Source organism: Oncorhynchus mykiss, chromosome 17 (assembly GCF_057628025.1).
Source record: "Oncorhynchus mykiss isolate SJ-2025 chromosome 17, ASM5762802v1, whole genome shotgun sequence".
NCBI classification, from domain to species: domain Eukaryota; kingdom Metazoa; phylum Chordata; class Actinopteri; order Salmoniformes; family Salmonidae; genus Oncorhynchus; species Oncorhynchus mykiss.
This window is the reverse complement of record NC_143038.1, coordinates 40,116,187-40,133,476: the sequence shown is the minus strand read 5'-3', so window position 1 is coordinate 40,133,476 and position 17,290 is coordinate 40,116,187. Positions and strand designations below refer to the sequence as shown.

At 40.7% G+C, this 17,290-nt stretch overlaps 1 protein-coding gene and 1 pseudogene across 3 annotated transcripts; both read right to left on the bottom strand.

Moving 5' to 3' along the window:
• Positions 1-1,544: 1,544 nt before the first annotated feature.
• On the bottom strand, positions 1,545-8,283 carry LOC110494159 (neuritin). 2 transcript variants are annotated; one of them, XM_021568951.3, is made up of 4 exons: positions 8,217-8,283; positions 7,950-8,039; positions 6,419-6,569; positions 1,545-3,996 (listed from the first exon to the last, which is right to left on the bottom strand). In XM_021568951.3, exons 2-4 carry the CDS (start codon positions 7,999-8,001, stop codon positions 3,762-3,764), a joined length of 438 nt encoding a protein of 145 aa, XP_021424626.2. In that variant the 5' UTR covers positions 8,002-8,039; positions 8,217-8,283; the 3' UTR covers positions 1,545-3,761. The 2 variants fall into 2 exon arrangements, with proteins under 2 accessions (XP_021424626.2, XP_036806141.1); XM_036950246.2 differs by having other exon boundaries at positions 7,950-8,266.
• LOC110494160 (translocon-associated protein subunit alpha-like) lies at positions 8,151-13,591 on the bottom strand (annotated as a pseudogene). The gene is made up of 9 exons (XR_016487623.1): positions 13,582-13,591; positions 12,720-12,826; positions 12,500-12,591; positions 12,229-12,356; positions 10,335-10,469; positions 10,103-10,179; positions 9,867-9,945; positions 9,645-9,735; positions 8,151-9,415 (listed from the first exon to the last, which is right to left on the bottom strand). The product of XR_016487623.1 is annotated as a translocon-associated protein subunit alpha-like (transcript).
• Between the last annotated feature and the right edge of the window lie 3,699 nt (positions 13,592-17,290).

The following is a 17,290-nucleotide window of genomic DNA, read 5'->3' as shown; positions in this document are numbered from 1 at the left end:
TTGCCTGCAGTATTGTAAATGCATTTGTTGAAAGTTAGCTCTTGTTGTGGATTTAATCTATTCAAATCAAATCACATTTTATCTGTCACGTGCCGAATACAACAGGTATAGGTAGACATTACCGTGAAATGCTTACTTACAAGCCCTTAACCAACAATGCAGTTTTAAGAAATATAAGAGTTAAGGAAATATTTACTAAATAAACTAAAGTTTAAAAAAATTAACAGTAACAATAAAATAACACTAATGAGGCTATATACAGGGGGCACCGGTACCGAGTCAATGTGGGGGGGTACAGATTAGTCGAGGACATTAATATGTACAGCACCAGTTAAAAGTTTGGACACACCTACTCATTCAAGGGTTTTTCTTTATTTGTATAATAGTAAAGACATCAACACTTTTAAATAACACATATGGAATCATGTAGTAACTGAAAAAGTGTTAAACAAATCCAAATATATTTTATATTTGAGATTCTTCAAAAGTAGCCACCCTTTGCCTTGATGACAGCTTTGCACACTCTTGGCATTCTCTCAACCAGCTTCATAAGGCTTTCCTTTGACACCGCCTGGTAAAGAGGTCCTGGATGGCAGGAAGCTTGGCCCCAGTGATGTACTGGGCCGTACGCACTACCTGTAGAGCCTTGTGGTCGGAGGACGAGCAGTGGCCATACCAGGCTGTGATGCAACCAGTCAGGATGTTCTCGATGGTGCAGCTGTAGAACTTTGTGAGGATCTGAGGACCCATTAGACCAGTAGACGATAAGCACCAAGGAAAGTCATGGATCATCTCATTTTCTTATACTTTGAAAAATGTCTCTGTAAGTAAGTGCAATTCAATAGTTTATACTTCTTCCATCACTGGAACCAATGTTAAGATTATTTATACTTTTCATCAATAACATAGATCTGAATATTTAGTCGTTACTCGTCATCCGATTTCTATTCACCAGCACATTACATGACAGTACAGGAAGAAGATACATACTGTAACATGCAATACAAGCCTACTTTCTTATGATATCTACTAACGTTGACACACAAAAAAAGTGATTGTGTGCATTGTAATGTGGGATATTGTGGGAGATGTACACTGGATTGAAGAAATGTCAGCGATGGAGGAGGCAACGTAATGAGGGGCTTACACTACCACCACACATGGATGTTAGCCTCCCATGGGGGAGCCCCGGGGGCCCTGAGCCCTGCTGGACCCTCTGCCTCTTTCCCTACTCCCTCTCTGCTCTCTTTGTGGCCAGGTGGGGGAGAACAGATGGGAGCCCACTAACGAGCGGCTGATTGGCGGCTGGGCTGTTATGTACTGGATCCAGTCCTCATTAGCACCTAGCCACGAGATGACTAAAAAAAGAAATGTGTGGGGAAGCAGAGGAGTGACATCGTATCAACAAAAACTCTTGGTGCCTAGAATCTATCTGTTCTCTATGATTGTGATGGAAAATATACAGAGTATCTGATAAGCAGCAAGTGATCTTGAATTAGTAGATCCCCTCTGTGTGGTCATGCATGTATAAACAGAATGTCATATTTCAAACTTCATACTTTATTTCAAACACATTACTTTGCAATACAATACTTAATACAGGCTTTTTGTAAATAATGTACTCTGTAGTTGGTATCTCTGAAAGACCACATACATATTGAATTCTTACATTCTGTAGTGTTTACTGATGTACTTTTCTCTGTGGTAATTCTCTGTGGTAATTCAATAATCAGTCAGTCATACATGTATAGTAATATACTTGGTGGTTATGATATCTCCCTTAAATAATGTGATATTTTTCATGCTTTCGTTAGCTGCCGATCTCACTGAAAAGGAAAGTAGTCACTCCATAAAGTGTTTACAACACATATTGCTCATGCGAAACTCATTGCTGTTCAAAAATAATAATGGACACTTGGCACCAGGCACACAGATTGGGTGACAGAATGCTACCACATTCAGGAGCACAGACTAGGTGTGGAGGACAACCAGTACAAACATGCTTTTGGAGGATTATGTCTCTTGGGAATGGATTCTAAACTGAATATCTAGCCTAATATCTAGACACAACCATGCAGAGAGAGATCCATACTATAGATCATGTTGGAAAGGTACAAAAGAAAATAAGAAGAATTATCCTGTGTGGGCTGAAGTAGTGTGTGGAGATTTTGATTGAGAGATTTGCGCAAAAGTCTGAGCACTAAGTCAGCATTCACCCCTAATTTCCCATTTGGTTAGAGCACAGTAACAGAAAACCTATACACTAACACTACAATATATTGCTAGAAAACGACTTAATGACTTCAATTGCATATTTATATTGACTCAGTTTGATGATATATTGCAGCTGTTGACAACATCAAATACTGTATTGCACTGAGGCATTAGGGCTAACAATGCAGGGTGGTGCCCTAAGAGAATCCTTAACTTAAAGATGTCCTCCAGCTATTTTTTTTACATTTACTGTTGAAAAGATACATCCCAAGTATAAATACAGTAAAGTACACACACTAAAGGGTGAAAAAATATGTTTTGAGCAAACTTTGAGGAGTAGGACATTTAAGGAGTTGGTCTGATGGGATTCCGTGATGTCATCGGCCTCCTCCTTGCTTGAGGAACAGTAGAGGAGCAATAGAGAACAAAAGAGGAAAGACCCCCACTTGTGCTGTGTCATGACAGATTTTGACCACTTATTTAGATGCGCCTAATTTTTATTTTATAAATCAGGTGCTAACTGAGGTGAAAAGGAGACTGGAGTACCACTTTAATATTATTTATATATATTTATATATTATATATATATATTTTAGCTTTCATAATAAAGTATCTTGTATTTATTTCTACTCAGTAAGCTGTGTTATTGTAAAGTTGAATGTGCTTTGACGTGAACTGTGTACGGTTGTGTATAGTTGTTATGGACTCAATGATATTAAATGAATTGACAGCCATACACTTGGGCTTCCATACAGGACAGATTCATAAAACAACACTGAAGATTCTCACATAACCAGATACCATTTTCAGGTACAATAACTATCCACAATGACTAACGGTAAATTAGGCATTTTACTGTAAAGTGCATAATAAAGCAAGGAACAATATTTTCAGTTAACAGCATTGCCTGACTTTAACAGCACCTACTGTAACAGGATGACCAAAGAAATTGTTTAACAGAGCAAAAATATGGAAAAATGCCTTTTTGGTGTCATTATAGCAGCCATGCAACACCAAACATTGGGCTGGTGTGTAGGGGTCAAAAGGTCAAAGTTGAAAGGATTCACTTGATTGTCAACAAAATTGACCAATTGCTTTAAAATTGCTTTTTTCATAGGCGTATACTGTAATAGGTTTTCATTACAATTGCTTGGGTATTGGGTGTGTATTTTTATCCAGACTCATCAATAATGATGACATTAATATCTAAGGCCCTGATAACATAACCTTCTAAATTACCTAGTGCCATAGACATCTATGGTGGGTAACCCAGAGCGATATAGGTATCCCTCCGTCTCTCCACAGACATCAATGGCTCTGTGATATCATAGCCTTCTAATTACCCAGTACCAAAGATGTCTATGGCGTCTCCATAGAGACATGGCTCTGTGTGCTAACCTTAATCCATATTCATTCTCTACTCACTGATCCCCCCCCCCCCCAATCCTTGGCTTCAGTTTTCAGATGTGCTCAGAATGCAGCCGGCCACCCCGGGGAATGTGAGAGTGCATGGGGTTGGGAGCGAGGAGGAGGGAGGCATCCCCCACCTATGTGGATGGCCAGATGGGCCCTCCCAGGATCAGCAAGCCTAAGAGCAGCAGGGGTAGAGGGGATAGAAGCGAGCGCAGGCTGGGGGCCGAGCTGGGGCTGCACAGGTCGAAGAGGCTGCCCTGGAAGCGGATCTTCCTGGAGTCTTCTTTCAGGGTCTCCCAGATGGAGCCCACCTCCTCCTGACACCCGGACAGTGCCGTCAGGGCACACGTGTGGAATGCCTCCCAGTGGCTAGGGGTGAAAGATCCATCAATCAAATGTATTTGATAAAGCCCTTTTACCACCGACACATACATTGCCTCAATCATATTTGACATGAAAACATGCTATTGGTTACAATCTATTGGATTCAAGAATGTTATTGGTTTGATTTATCTGGCACTTTAATCGGCGCACATGCAAGGCTTCAAAGCTCTCCTGCAACACACGGCTGAAGGTGTCTTATTGTTTGTTGTATTATTGTTTTGAATTGCTGTTTTTATACTACTGTCCAGCAACACTGTAAATTATTGCATTTTGCAAATCAACCCTCCTTTAGCCACAGAAATTAGATTATAAAAAGAGCTGACGCTGCAAGGGGACATTTTTCACCCAGGAAAGGCAAGGCCTGTGTAAGCTTTAGGCAGTAATATACTGTACTATAGTAATGGAATGCACACATTAACAATGTAAAAAAAAAAACAAGATGGCCTCAGAATTTCATTACTGCTGCAGCAAAGTCATAAATTATTCAGTACAGTGGCTGTGTTTCAGCACCATTCATTTCTGCTATCTCCCTCGGAGGTTACAGCATCTTTTTCTTCTCTCCACTGTTCTTCCGCAAGGTACACACCTCGCTGGATTTCAATACAAGATCTGATATACACAAGCAGAAGGAGAATGCTTGGTAAAATACAGACGCTGTTCTACATTCGTTCTATCTGCCTATGGTCGTAAGAGTAATCAGGTTCCATGAGATCCTGGTGCACTGCAAATGCAGACGTACAGTAAGTGCAGATGGATAGAGGATGCTGTACATTGCACACACACATACACACACACAGGGACGGATTGGCCATCTGGCAATTCTGGCACAAGCCAGATGGGCTGGACCGTTTTTTAGTTGGGTGGGCTAGTTGAAATTGACACACTCAAAAATATATTTTTTTACATAAAAATAAAACCATTAAAAGGTGACATGGCCGGTAGCTCATGGGCCTGTTCTCTGTTATAGTAATCGCTAGTGAGCCTTTGGCAGATCAGTGGGAAACAACCAGCCTCCCTACCAAGATAGGCCAGCCTGTTTTTCTGATAAGCTGAGCTGAGATCAAACAATCCCACATTCAAAGTCAAAAATGGCATGAGCAAAGAGACCTGCTCGACTCTGTCATCAGTTCGACATCCAAGATCATGGATCGTAAAAAATGAAGAGGGTGCCTACAAACATAGAAAGAGCACATTCTACGTTGTCACCTCACTCAAACATTCTTTTTTTTGCGCAGCTAAAACCATGATTTGTTCAAACAGTAAAGTGCATTATCAACATGATTCCTGTAATGAAAGTGTCTGCCCTGCCCCTGTGCCTGTGTCCTCGCTGGGGCCTGCTGCTTTGATGAGCGAGCCACTCTCCTCGCCCTCTAGGCGTTCTGATGGTATAACATTTTAAATGCAATTGCGGGGAAAACACAGCTTTGGAAGCTTTGTCCCCTTGTCCCTGTCGAAGAGATGAGGGTCTCAGCTTTCTGTCCGTATACTTTTTATTTCTCATCTCTCAATATTCAGCTCAATAGCAACTATTTTACAACCAATATATTTGATATGGCTTTGTGATATGGAGCTGCGTGTGTGCAAAATCTGCACTGGCCATTGCGAGGGCATAGGCCTATTAAAAAATGATAATAGTAAGGTCTCATAGCCCACAACTAGTAGCTATGAGACATGTAGCTTACACATTTGTTTTAGGACTTTACATGTATTGTTAGATAAATACACAGTGACCAGTTTATTAGGTTGTACCCCCCTTTGCCTCCAGAACAGCCTGAATTCTTCAGGGCATGGATTCTATAAGGTGTGGCGTTCAAACGTTGCTCTATTGGTATCAAGTGACCTAACGTGTGCCAGGAAAACATTCCCCACACCATTACACCACCGACACCAGACTGTACTGTTGACCCCAGGCAGGTGTCAAGCCACGGCCACATGACTCACTGTCTGTAGGAGCAAACTGTTTTTGTGTACGGGATCGTGTACCTAATAAACTGGCCACTGAGTATACATGGCTACTAGCAGTAAGTATTATATTAAGTTAGCGATCTAGTTAATGTGTTTTGAGTTTTTACTTCCTTTGGTGTTGAACCCCAAATTAATTAGCCTATGATAGTGCACCTAAAGATGAATGTAATTAAATCTCTATTGAAAAAAATTTGAAATTCTGGAGTGCTATTCTGACAGTAAAATATAGCAACGAGCCTGTAGTCTAATTGTCACTGGATTAGGATGCACATAAAAATATATTGAATCATGCATTCCTGCTTGGACATGTTAGATGGAAAAACGTATTTCTTGAATTCTTGAGTTGGCAGGGTGATATGGGCTAGTGTGGATAAAATGTCAGGGCCGAATTGTCCCAGTCCCTGTCCCAGTCCGCCCCTGCACACACACACACCCCTCTCACCTGCACACAGCTTCCACTCCCATCTCGCTGGTCACATTCTCTTGGTAGTTATCCATGCTCTCCCCCAACTCCAGAACACAGTCAGAGAAGTCCCTGTAAATATTCTCACACTTCACATCTGCCGCTGAGACTCTTGCCACAGTCAGGGACGCTGCAAAACACAGAAAGAAAAAATACATCCAAATGCATTAAGGAAAGAATTCCCCTTTGTTCTCATAAGTTTCGTTGTACATTTCAGGCATTGCACTTACAGAGGCCAAATGTAATTGTTTTATGTCATGATAGAATAACAATAGGCTCTTGTATCACCTTTATCTAGATATTTATCTACCTCCCTATTTGAAGCAAAGGGTGTCTTCTGAAACAAATGGGAGGATGCCAAAAGTAGGTCACCCTCCTTCTATGTTGTTCTTGGAGTTAAAATGGAGGAAACAGAGGATTATCAGCCCTCAGCATCCCTCCCAGGACTTTAGGAGATTTGGCAGGATACATTTTTCTTCCAGTCATTCCAAATTGCCTCTCATTGTAGTTTTAATGACGAGTGTTGCATGGGAGATATTTGGCCTGCTTGGACAGTGTGATTTAGATACAATCAGCATAGGCCACCTGTGAGAATGATTGTCATAATTCTCTCTCATCTCCCTCTTCTCTCACACTCACTTATTGATTGCTTAGGGTCAGGGATAAGGTATCAAAGGTCACTGTAATAGCCACTGTCTGGGACATCAGCTTGAAATGATCGCTTTAAAAGCATAGAAAACATTGAAATTAATCAGGGATTGGGTTATATTGAGATGCTGAAGAAAGACCAACTGCTCCTAGATTTTGTTGGTTTGCCTGGATCATTTTCAAGAAATCTATTCAATTCCCAAGTCCCACTGCACTGTAGGCTGTCTCACATTCAATCCATTGCCCCCTGCCAAAAAGCAACGCCTTGCTAGATGTAAGATGTAACAAATATTACTATTTGTTCAATATGAATATTGTTATAGTACACCAATATGATTCAGCTTGCACAGGTTCCAAAAGTTTAAAAACAGGAATAATTGTTTAATTTAACAGAATGGATATGGACATATGTGCAGATATTGCATAAAGACTTATGTTCTGAGTGAATGCATGGGATTCATTTATTAAACAAGAATGCCAGATGTAGGGTAAGTGACACTACAATACTTTCAAATATTTGTTGTCATTTGCTTTCAATTATTTGTGCATTAATACATGCTTTATACATCAACACAACTCTGCAAGTCTATTTTTGGCCAAAGATCTTTAAAGCGCTCCAAAATCTATCCTACAACACACACCTGAGGGATGATGAGTTATTGATAACCTCTTCAAATATGAAAAGGGCTCGTCACTGTCAAATAATTCAACTCTATTCTCACCCTGTATGCAACATCTAAATTTAGACTACACCCTTAATTAATAAAATATTACATATTTCATCCAAGATATTATAAAACGTGCAATACGAAAAAGTATTGTTCTACCAATAAATCTAAAATGATACTTTATCCAGCCTTACCTAATGCAATAAATGCACAAAATCTTGAAATCTTCACCGACGTAAATCCCATATCCCATATCAAACCCAGCGGAGGGTGCCTTGCGCCATCTGTGGGATCCAACAGAATCGCTCATAAATTGAGATGAAATCAAAGCGAAGTAAAATGAATCAATCAAAATAAATGACTTGTTGCGGCATATACGTGTTAACAGGAGGCGATTAACATTTGCCGAATCAGTTACAGTTTATTCTCGATCAAAACGAATGGAACAACCGTGACGTTACCTGCTCCTTTCGTGCGTGCTGCCTCTCCGTGCGCTTCTCTCACTCACCTCATTGACGCTCCGCGCCAGAGATACGTTTAGTGCCATCCCATGTTTCTCATTTGCTGACAGTAAACAGACAAATAGCCCATTGGTACATATTTGGTCTCCTCAGTCGGTTCCCTGTTTATCTGACACCAGTCATCTTTTTCTTCGGAGAACAATACTGAGCAAAATCAAAAGACCAATTAATGTGCTTATTTCAGAACATCGTGTCACAACATACATTGTGGCATGAAAGAACATCACTTCAACTTTAAGAAAAGAAAAAAGGCAAATACTTCAAGAAAGTGAACACATTTCTTATCCAGATTTTTTGACCAATTATTTTTTTTAGAAACATTTTTGAGCATTTCACCAATGTACTGTAGGTACATTTATGGTGGTATATGGTCTGGGATAAAATGTAACCTGACACTGACAACAAGTCATGTTTGAAATACAGTTGCATCATTCATATTTAACAATGTAACTTGGTAGCGGGTGGACTTTACTTTCTAAATTCTCTTCAATGAGCATTTCACAGCAGCTTTATGATATTTCAAAGTATGACATGATCAAGGAAAACCTTCCCTTGGAAGAACTTTGAGGTCACCATCTCAATTCCTGACTGTGTAGACGAACTGAGGGAGTCGTGAGGCACAGAATGAAATAGAACAAAACCCTTAATATCGTAATAATTCAGAAATTAAAGCATTCATTACAAAAAGTACAAAAAAAAGCCCAAGATGATTGAAATACTTGGTGTAGCACTACTGGTTTCTTTGGCAGGTATAACACTCCACGTCTCACCCATCTTTCATGGATCTGGCATGGTGATCCATTTACTCAGTCTTTAGTCTTATATCAGTCTCAAAATGTCCAGCTGGAGTGGTGTCTGAATGGGACACATTCATGACACCACTATCTTCAGTCCAAGAACGTTTGGTGTAGGCCTATGTATCGGGGGCATATCGGAAAAGCTCTTGAGTAACTAACTAGGTCCACCCAGAGGTTGATGTTGGTTGGGTTGTTGGAGCTTGTGATGGCATGGGCCTTGAACATGGGCCTGGTGGACATTGATATGAAGATGGCCGCATCATGGAATGATTTATTGATCTACTCCAGCCGCTCTCTTGGTGCGTTTCCTCAGGGAGGCTTTAGGGGATGCCGATGCCTTGCCTGTAAAAGAGAGACAAAGAGAGAAACAGAGAGAGATAGAGGATGGTCAATGTAGAAATTTGAGTTGATATTCATCCCTGCACAGACAAGATGAAAAAATAGGATGCCTTTTCAACCAAAGAACGCTTCCAAAAAAGTGGTTGCATAAGCAGAGTATGAATTTGTCTCCCTGCACTCAGGAGGAAAAGCTATGGCAGAGTATCCAAGCTCATGACAAAGCTTAACTTACTCATGATGTTGAGGGTCTGGCGAATCCAGCTGATGTCCACATCGTTCATCCCACCGGTGCCCGTCTCCACCTTCACTGGGAGCCTCTTCCTCTGCACAACATAGGTCATCACTTAATTTACCCAGGTGCTATTTCTTTATGTAACATTCACCACCCCATGTAAAGAGCTGGAGATATTTTAGAATATCACAATTTAGATGAAAATGTTGAGAAGACTCGTACCGTCCTAGACTCCAGCACCTGGTACATGCCAAAGATCGCCAAGACAACTAATCCAGTCAGGAAGATGTACATGAACATTCTGGAGGAGAAACAAAGCAAAATGTGTAATATTGACAAAATAATAACATCGACAATATAACATGTATTACCATATTTAAACAAATGTACCTGACATAAATTAATTTAACCAAATACGAGTATAAAAATATAATTGATGTATGCAAAGAAATGGTTACGTCTCTCCATCCAGTCCCTCCTCCAGTTCAACGATAGTGACGGTCTGGTTGTAAATGGCCATCTGGAAACCGTTGCCCTGCGTAACAGTCAAAACCCAAGATCAGCGCCTCAGCCCATACATTCCAAGGGATTTCTGTACATCTAGTCAAGAACCCTGGGCTGGGTATCTTGAAGATGCAAGACACTCTAATAATAAAGTATAAATCAATCAACCAATCAATCTAGTCTCACCTCACTGTCCTGGTAGTTGAGTAGGATGACCAGGCCGAAGGGACGACCAGCCATGGACTGAGCAGGTATGAAGGAGTACTCAAAGGAGGCCTGCTGCTGGGGCTGGACCACAGTGCTCAGGGGCAAGGCTGTGAACTAGATACCAAAAACATCTACTTTTCTGATCAACAATAGCAGAAAGTTCCCAAAACTGCATTACAGGGTATTCCATGTACACTGAGTATACAAAACATTAACATTACCCTCTATTTCCATGACAGACTGAACAGGTGAATCGAGGGGATGTCACTTCTTAAATCCACATCAATAAATATAGATGAAGGGGAGGAGACAGGTTAAATAAGATTTTTTAAGCCTTGAGACAATTGATACATGGATTGTGTATGTGGTATGGTAGTAGGTGCGAGGCACACCAGTTTGTGTCAAGAACTGCAATGCTGTTGGGTTTTTCACACTCAACAGTTTCCGGTGTGTATCAAGCATGCTCCACCACCCAAAGAACATCCAGGCAACTTGACACAACTGTGGGTATCATTGGAGTTAACATGAGCCAGCATCCCTGCGGAATGCTTTCGACATATTGGAGAGTCTATGCCCCGACGAATTGAGGTTGTTCTGAGGGGGGAGGGGTTCCAACTCAAGGTGTTTATTTTCTATATTTGTTAACATATGGAATTTTTTAAGATGGTCACACCAAGGATCATTTAGTTATTTGATTTTTAATTCTAAGACCCCTTCAGGTAACAAAAAAAATCTACAAAAATGATTGGATGAAACATCGAATTTGGCATACTGCCATTAGCCAATAGAAACACAATGAATAACAGATTCACTATTATGGAACAACAGATAGTAAAAAAACATCTAAAGGAAGTTTGTTCTGCTGCGTCTGTCCTACATCTGAGCGATAAGGAAAATCAGGAAACAATTCATGTACAGTATTTATCCCCTTATGTTAGGCAGTAAACCATCTCCATACTGTAGTTCCATTCATTTTTTAAACTGGTACCAGGGACCTTCAGACAAGTCTTATAAGGCTTGTGGGCGTCCTAGAGCAAAACGGAAAACACCACTGTGTTTGTGAGAGTCTCATCACCATAAAGGGCTCATAATACTTTGTAGGCCAAACTGTTCTGAGAAGACCGATTTTCGGTCTAACATGGTCTAACAAACACAGCTCTAGCTCTGCCACCCTTCACCGCAGATTCGGAAGGGCGATATCGGCGGATGTGGTGAATTGAGACGCAGCCCATGTAAAGAAAAAAACAGATATCTCTAGCTTAAACAGACGGATTTGAAGGGGATTTTTTTAATGTTAATTCGATTTCAGCTGGGGCACAGAAATTGTAGGCTAAGGGTTAACATGACCTTTATGAATTATGAAGCATTTTGTGCTTTTTTTAATTACATAAATGCTTCAAAATTCAGAAAAAGCGACATTAGCTGATGAAGATTATTTCATAGAACAAAACGTATAAGATCTCTTAAGCCTGTGTTTACAACAGACCTTATTTTTGGTGTTTAGCCAAAAACCCTACAAATTTAAATTTTACCATAGGCCTGTGTTTACAACAGACCTTATTTTTGGTGTTTAGCCAAAAACCCTACAAATTTAAATTTGACCATAGGCTTTGTCCAACGAATCATGGCGGAGTTAGTAAAAAAGACAACATTACTATTGCTCTCTATTATGGGTAACATATGTTATTGGGTTTGTAAAGGCTTTATAAGAAGTTTATATTCTAGTAATTGTTAGATAATAAATTGGAAGTAAACAGACTACAAATCCCATTATAATGTATAATGTGTTAGATAATGATGTGTGTTTTCAAGGGGACTTTCTATTTCTCAGATGAGGCATGCAAGCATCATGTGTCCCAGAACCCAGACTCACATTCTGGATGTAGAACTGGAAGTCCTGAGGGTAACGGAAGGAGGCCTCCAGGGAATGGACAGTGAAATCCTGGCTTCCCTTATTGGTGAAACCCACCAGGAACTTCGCAATCTCATTGGCTGGGAACTCTGGATGGAGGGCACAATGATATACAAATGAAACTGTTGATGTGAATAATTCCATTCCATGCTGTCTTGCATATTTCCCTTTAACTTACACAGAATGACTGAGTAAAACGATATGAGTATCCATAAAGGAAGAGAAGACTTACCTTCCCCAGTCACAAAGACTGGTGGTGTCAGCATCAGGGTGAGAGGTTACATCTCCAACTGCAGCATCTTCATCTAAGTCATCTTCTGATTCCTGAGAGATTTCAAAATGCAATGGAAAGAAACTAGATTAAATGCACTGATTTGAGAAAATAGTACTTACATTCATTTGGTAGGGACAATAAAAGCCGCTTTCATCCTAGTTCGAACAACGTCACATACTGAGCCTGGGACCTGATCTTCCTCCACCAGCAACTCATCCTCCTCTTCCTCATCGACTGTTGCATGTGGGGCGATGTCTTCCGCAGACTCTTCTGCAGATACCTGGCCTGTCCCAACACAGAGAATAATCCATTAGTGATGAATCCATTTTAACACATACATGTTAAATAAATTGTTATAAAAGCAGCCTCTGTCTGAGAACGAAGCCGCTTAACCTGTGTGCCTGAAGGTACTATAATAGTTGATGACAGTTGTGATGAAAAACTCTGGTAGCACTTGCACCAAAAACAAACATTGGATCAAATGAATGTAAAATAGTGACAGCAGTAAATTGATACAAATGGTCATGAGAAGAGCTTTATTCGTTCATTGTGTAATACTATGATGGTGTATTACAATACTCTGTTCACAATGAATGTGTAGGCTAAAGGCTAAATCTGGGTCATGTTATGATTGATGATTGGTAATTATTCGAAAATGCTGTATAAAACTTTGGATAGCAAATTGTAAAGTCGGTCATCAGTCAGCAGTAGGCCCTTTAATGAATTACCACAAAACTACATCTATGGTAATTATGCATTTGCATAAGCATGCGGGGTATCAATAAGCCTATATGAGAGAGATTCCCAAAGTTTTATGTTCCTCCAATAATTTGTGTTAAATGCATTTGTTTACTTAATTTATCAGACAAGGATATTGAGCATGAAGCTTTCTGACAAAGCAGTATTTTTTTTTTTATATCACTGAATGAAAAACTGCATTATGCCACGTCAATGTTAACTTTGCTAAGTTTTCAATATTGCAATGAACTCTCTCTGGACTGCTAGTGAAGAATGCAAATTCGAAATAGTAATTTACTCACCGAACGACATCTGGCCACATGGGAAAGTCACGAGGAAAAGTACAAGTATTTTTGATCCGAAATTAAACATTTTGCTGCCGTCAAGTTTGTTGCTTGCTACACATCAGCAGTCAGAGAAAGGTTAGCGAAGGGGTGGGATAAGAGAGTTGAGACGCACCATACTATGCACATATTGGTGATGTCACCATTTTTTGGGGGGAAATTGATTGAATCAACCTTATTTTACTAGGCTAATGGCAAGGCCCACACATTTGTGAGACACCCTAACCCTTCCCATTTATGAAATAGATGGTTGTGTAAAAATATTTGACTGCAAAAGTGGTTAGATTGAGAGATATTGTGACACACCCCATAAACCACTGCAGGGTAGTGTGATGGGCCCCCGATTTTTCTGAGCAAAAAAAAAAAAATGTTGGTATAGTTTTCGTTGTTGGACATAAAAGCCTGTAAAAACACCGGGAAATCAGCTGCAAGTTATTTTAATGTAAGAAATCTGTTCTCAAGTATTCCCATGCACAATAGAGAGACACGTGATCGTATACAAATGTAAGCAAGGTTTGAAAGGATTATGTTTTAGTCAAACATTATAACTGTTCGGGCTTCTTGCGGTCAATTTGCGGTCTGCAAATTATTTGTAATTATGTTCCGGCCCCCAGACCATCCGCTCAAGAACAAATCAACCCCCGGCTGAATCTAGTTGATGATCCCTGCCCTAAACTCAAAAAGTGCAGAATAATGCCTGGCTGAAGGGATGCTGGATCGCATACACTCATGTTACCCAATATTGCAATTTTTAAAAAGAAAACTAGTCAATTGTCTTTCCTACACACACAAACATCATTAGGATGTCTTAATGCATCTTGGAAATATAGAGCTGTAAATACGAAATACGAAATACAACAGGCAGAAATGTAAACTTGAATATTTCTGATGATTGTAAGCTTTACTTTTTGGTAACTGACTAATAGACAACTTTTCAAGTCAAATTTGCTCTCATTCAGTGCTGTATGGTCCTGCCTAATGAAAATACATACAGTTACATGTTTTTTAAAATGTTGTGGCTATTGTCACGGGCTCTAAGGAAAACAAGTGGGCTCAGACATTGGAATTAGGTTCCTTGAAGGATTGTGTTTGAATAGCTGAAGCCAAATAGTGTTTAATGTGTGTTCATGTTTAAAATGTCATTCACAGATTTACAGCATATCAACAGTGGACAATTCTGCAAAATATATCAACAAGCCTTTCACGACGCAAGCACACAGAAGCGTAACCAAGTTACAGGAAAGCAAACTGTAATACAACAGTCATCTACTCTAGAAGCGTATATGTACAACTCTGAATGTTTCCTTATTTTACCCAATGAAACTAAGTGTGCAAGATTGATTAAAAGTGTTTGAGGTGACCAGAACATGAGAGTATCCTAACAGGGTGAGGAGACAAAGTAGCCAGTGGTGGTTGTAGTTCTGGCAGGGCCTGACGAGCTTGCACAGCTAACTGGTCATTTTGGGCAAGCTGCAGCGACAAGGCCAGTATCCTTCCTGTTTGACAGTTTCCAATTCTAAAACAGTTGGGTGCAGGCACTCAACAGATGCAGCTTGCATGTCAACGAGGCCCATTGACTAAGTGGAATGTTATCCCAGCCTGAAGGATGCAGGGGATACTCCAGTAGTGGAATGTTATCCCAGCCTGAAGGATGCAGGGGATACTCCAGTAGTGGAATGTTATCCCAGCCTGAAGGATGCAGGGGATACTCCAGTAGTAGAATGTTATCCCAGCCTGAAGGATGCAGGGGATACTCCAGTAGTGGAATGTTATCCCAGCCTGAAGGATGCAGGGGATACTCCAGTAGTGGAATGTTATCCCAGCCTGAAGGAAGCAGGGGATACTCCAGTAGTGGAATGTTATCCCAGCCTGAAGGATGCAGGGGATACTCCAGTAGTGGAATGTTATCCCAGCCTGAAGGATGCAGGGGATACTCCAGTAGTGGAATGTTATCCTAGCCTGAAGGATGCAGGGGATACTCCAGTAGTGGAATGTTATCCCAGCCTGAAGGATGCAGGGGATACTCCAGTAGTGGAATGTTATCCCAGCCTGAAGGATGCAGGGGATACTCCAGTAGTGGAATGTTATCCCAGCCTGAAGGATGCAGGGGATACTCCAGTAGTGGAATGTTATCCCAGCCTGAAGGATGCAGGGGATACTCCAGTAGTGGAATGTTATCCCAGCCTGAAGGATGCAGGGGATACTCCAGTAGTGGAATGTTATCCCAGCCTGAAGGATGCAGGGGATACTCCAGTAGTGGAATGTTATCCCAGCCTGAAGGATGCAGGGGATACTCCAGTAGTGGAATGGTTGGTTGTCTTGTTGTGAAGGAGAGTCTGTGAAAGGGCTGTCACCAACAGACCTGCCATTAGATCTTTTTAATACCGAATTGAGTTTTTTTTATATTAAATGTGGCAAAAAGTCCTGCAGGTCACGTCCTACTTATTCCTTCATATTCCTTTGGAAGCTGGGTAGAATGATCATTTGGTCGATATTAACTGTGGGTGGTTGACTGTTATTATGGTCTGGGGCAGGCCCAGCAGGACATAAGGAGAGTGACAACTGCATATCTCCACACACATATACAGTGTCTTCAGAAAGTATTCACACCTTTACTTATTCCACATTTTAGTGTTAGATTTGTTTTCTCACCCATGTTTTTTGACATTTTTGCAAATGTATTTGAAAATGAAATGCAGAAATATCTAATTTACATAAATATTCACACCTCTGAGTCAATACATATTAGAATCCCCTTTGGCAGCGATTACAGCTGTGAGTCTTTCTGTGTAAGTGTCACGATCGTCATATGGAATGGACCAAGGTGCAGCGTGGCGAGCATGCATTTTCTTTTATTTATAAATGTCGCCAACAAAACAATGATATAACAAAAACGACCGTGAAGCTCCGTAAGGCCATACATGCACAAATGAAGAACTACCCACAACTACCAAAAGGAAAAAAAGGCTGCCAAAGTATGATTCCCAATCAGAGACAACGATAGACAGCTGCCCCTGATCGAGAACCATACCCGGCCAAAACATAGAAACAAACAACATAGAATGCCCACCCCAAATCACACCCTGACCTAACCAAATAGCGAAATAAAACGTCTCTCTAAGGTCAGGGCGTGACAGTAAGTCTCTAAGAGCTTTGTACACTTGGATTGTACAATAGTTCCACATTATTCTTTAAAAAATAGTTAAGCTCTGTGGAGTTGGTTGTTGATCATTGCTAGGCTGCTATTTTCAAGTCTTGCCATAGATTTTCAATCCCATCTAAGTCAAAACTGTAAATAGGCCACTGAGGAATATTCAATGTTTTCTTGGTAAGCAACTCCAGTGCATATTTGGCCTTGTGTTTTAGGTTATTGTCCTGCTAAAAGATGAATTCATCTCCCAGTGTCTGGTGGAAAGCAGTCTGAATCAGGTTTTCCTCTAGGATTTTGCATGTGCTTAGCTCCATTCCGTATGAGAGCCCGGTGACAGAGCAGGGGAGGGTGTTGCGGGCATATTCAACCCACACGAGTTGCTGGCTCCAGGTGGTGGGGTTGGCGGAGACAAGGCAGCGAAGAGTCGTCTCCAGGTCTTGATTGGTCTTGACTGGCCGTTGGACTAATGGTGGAACCCGGAGGACAGGCTGGCTGATGATCCAATGAGTGTGCAGA

Bases quoted from the DNA above. Each gene is read 5' to 3' on its own strand.
- LOC110494159 (XM_021568951.3), bottom strand. From the start codon at position 8,001: ATGGGATTTACGTCGGTGAAGATTTCAAGATTTTGTGCATTTATTGCA. The intron at 6,570-7,949 runs GTAAGGCTGGAT...TGTGTTTTGCAG, and splicing joins TTGTGCATTTATTGCATTAG to CGTCCCTGACTGTGGCAAGA. The intron at 3,997-6,418 runs GTGAGAGGGGTG...TTTCACCCCTAG, and splicing joins GGAGTGGAAGCTGTGTGCAG to CCACTGGGAGGCATTCCACA.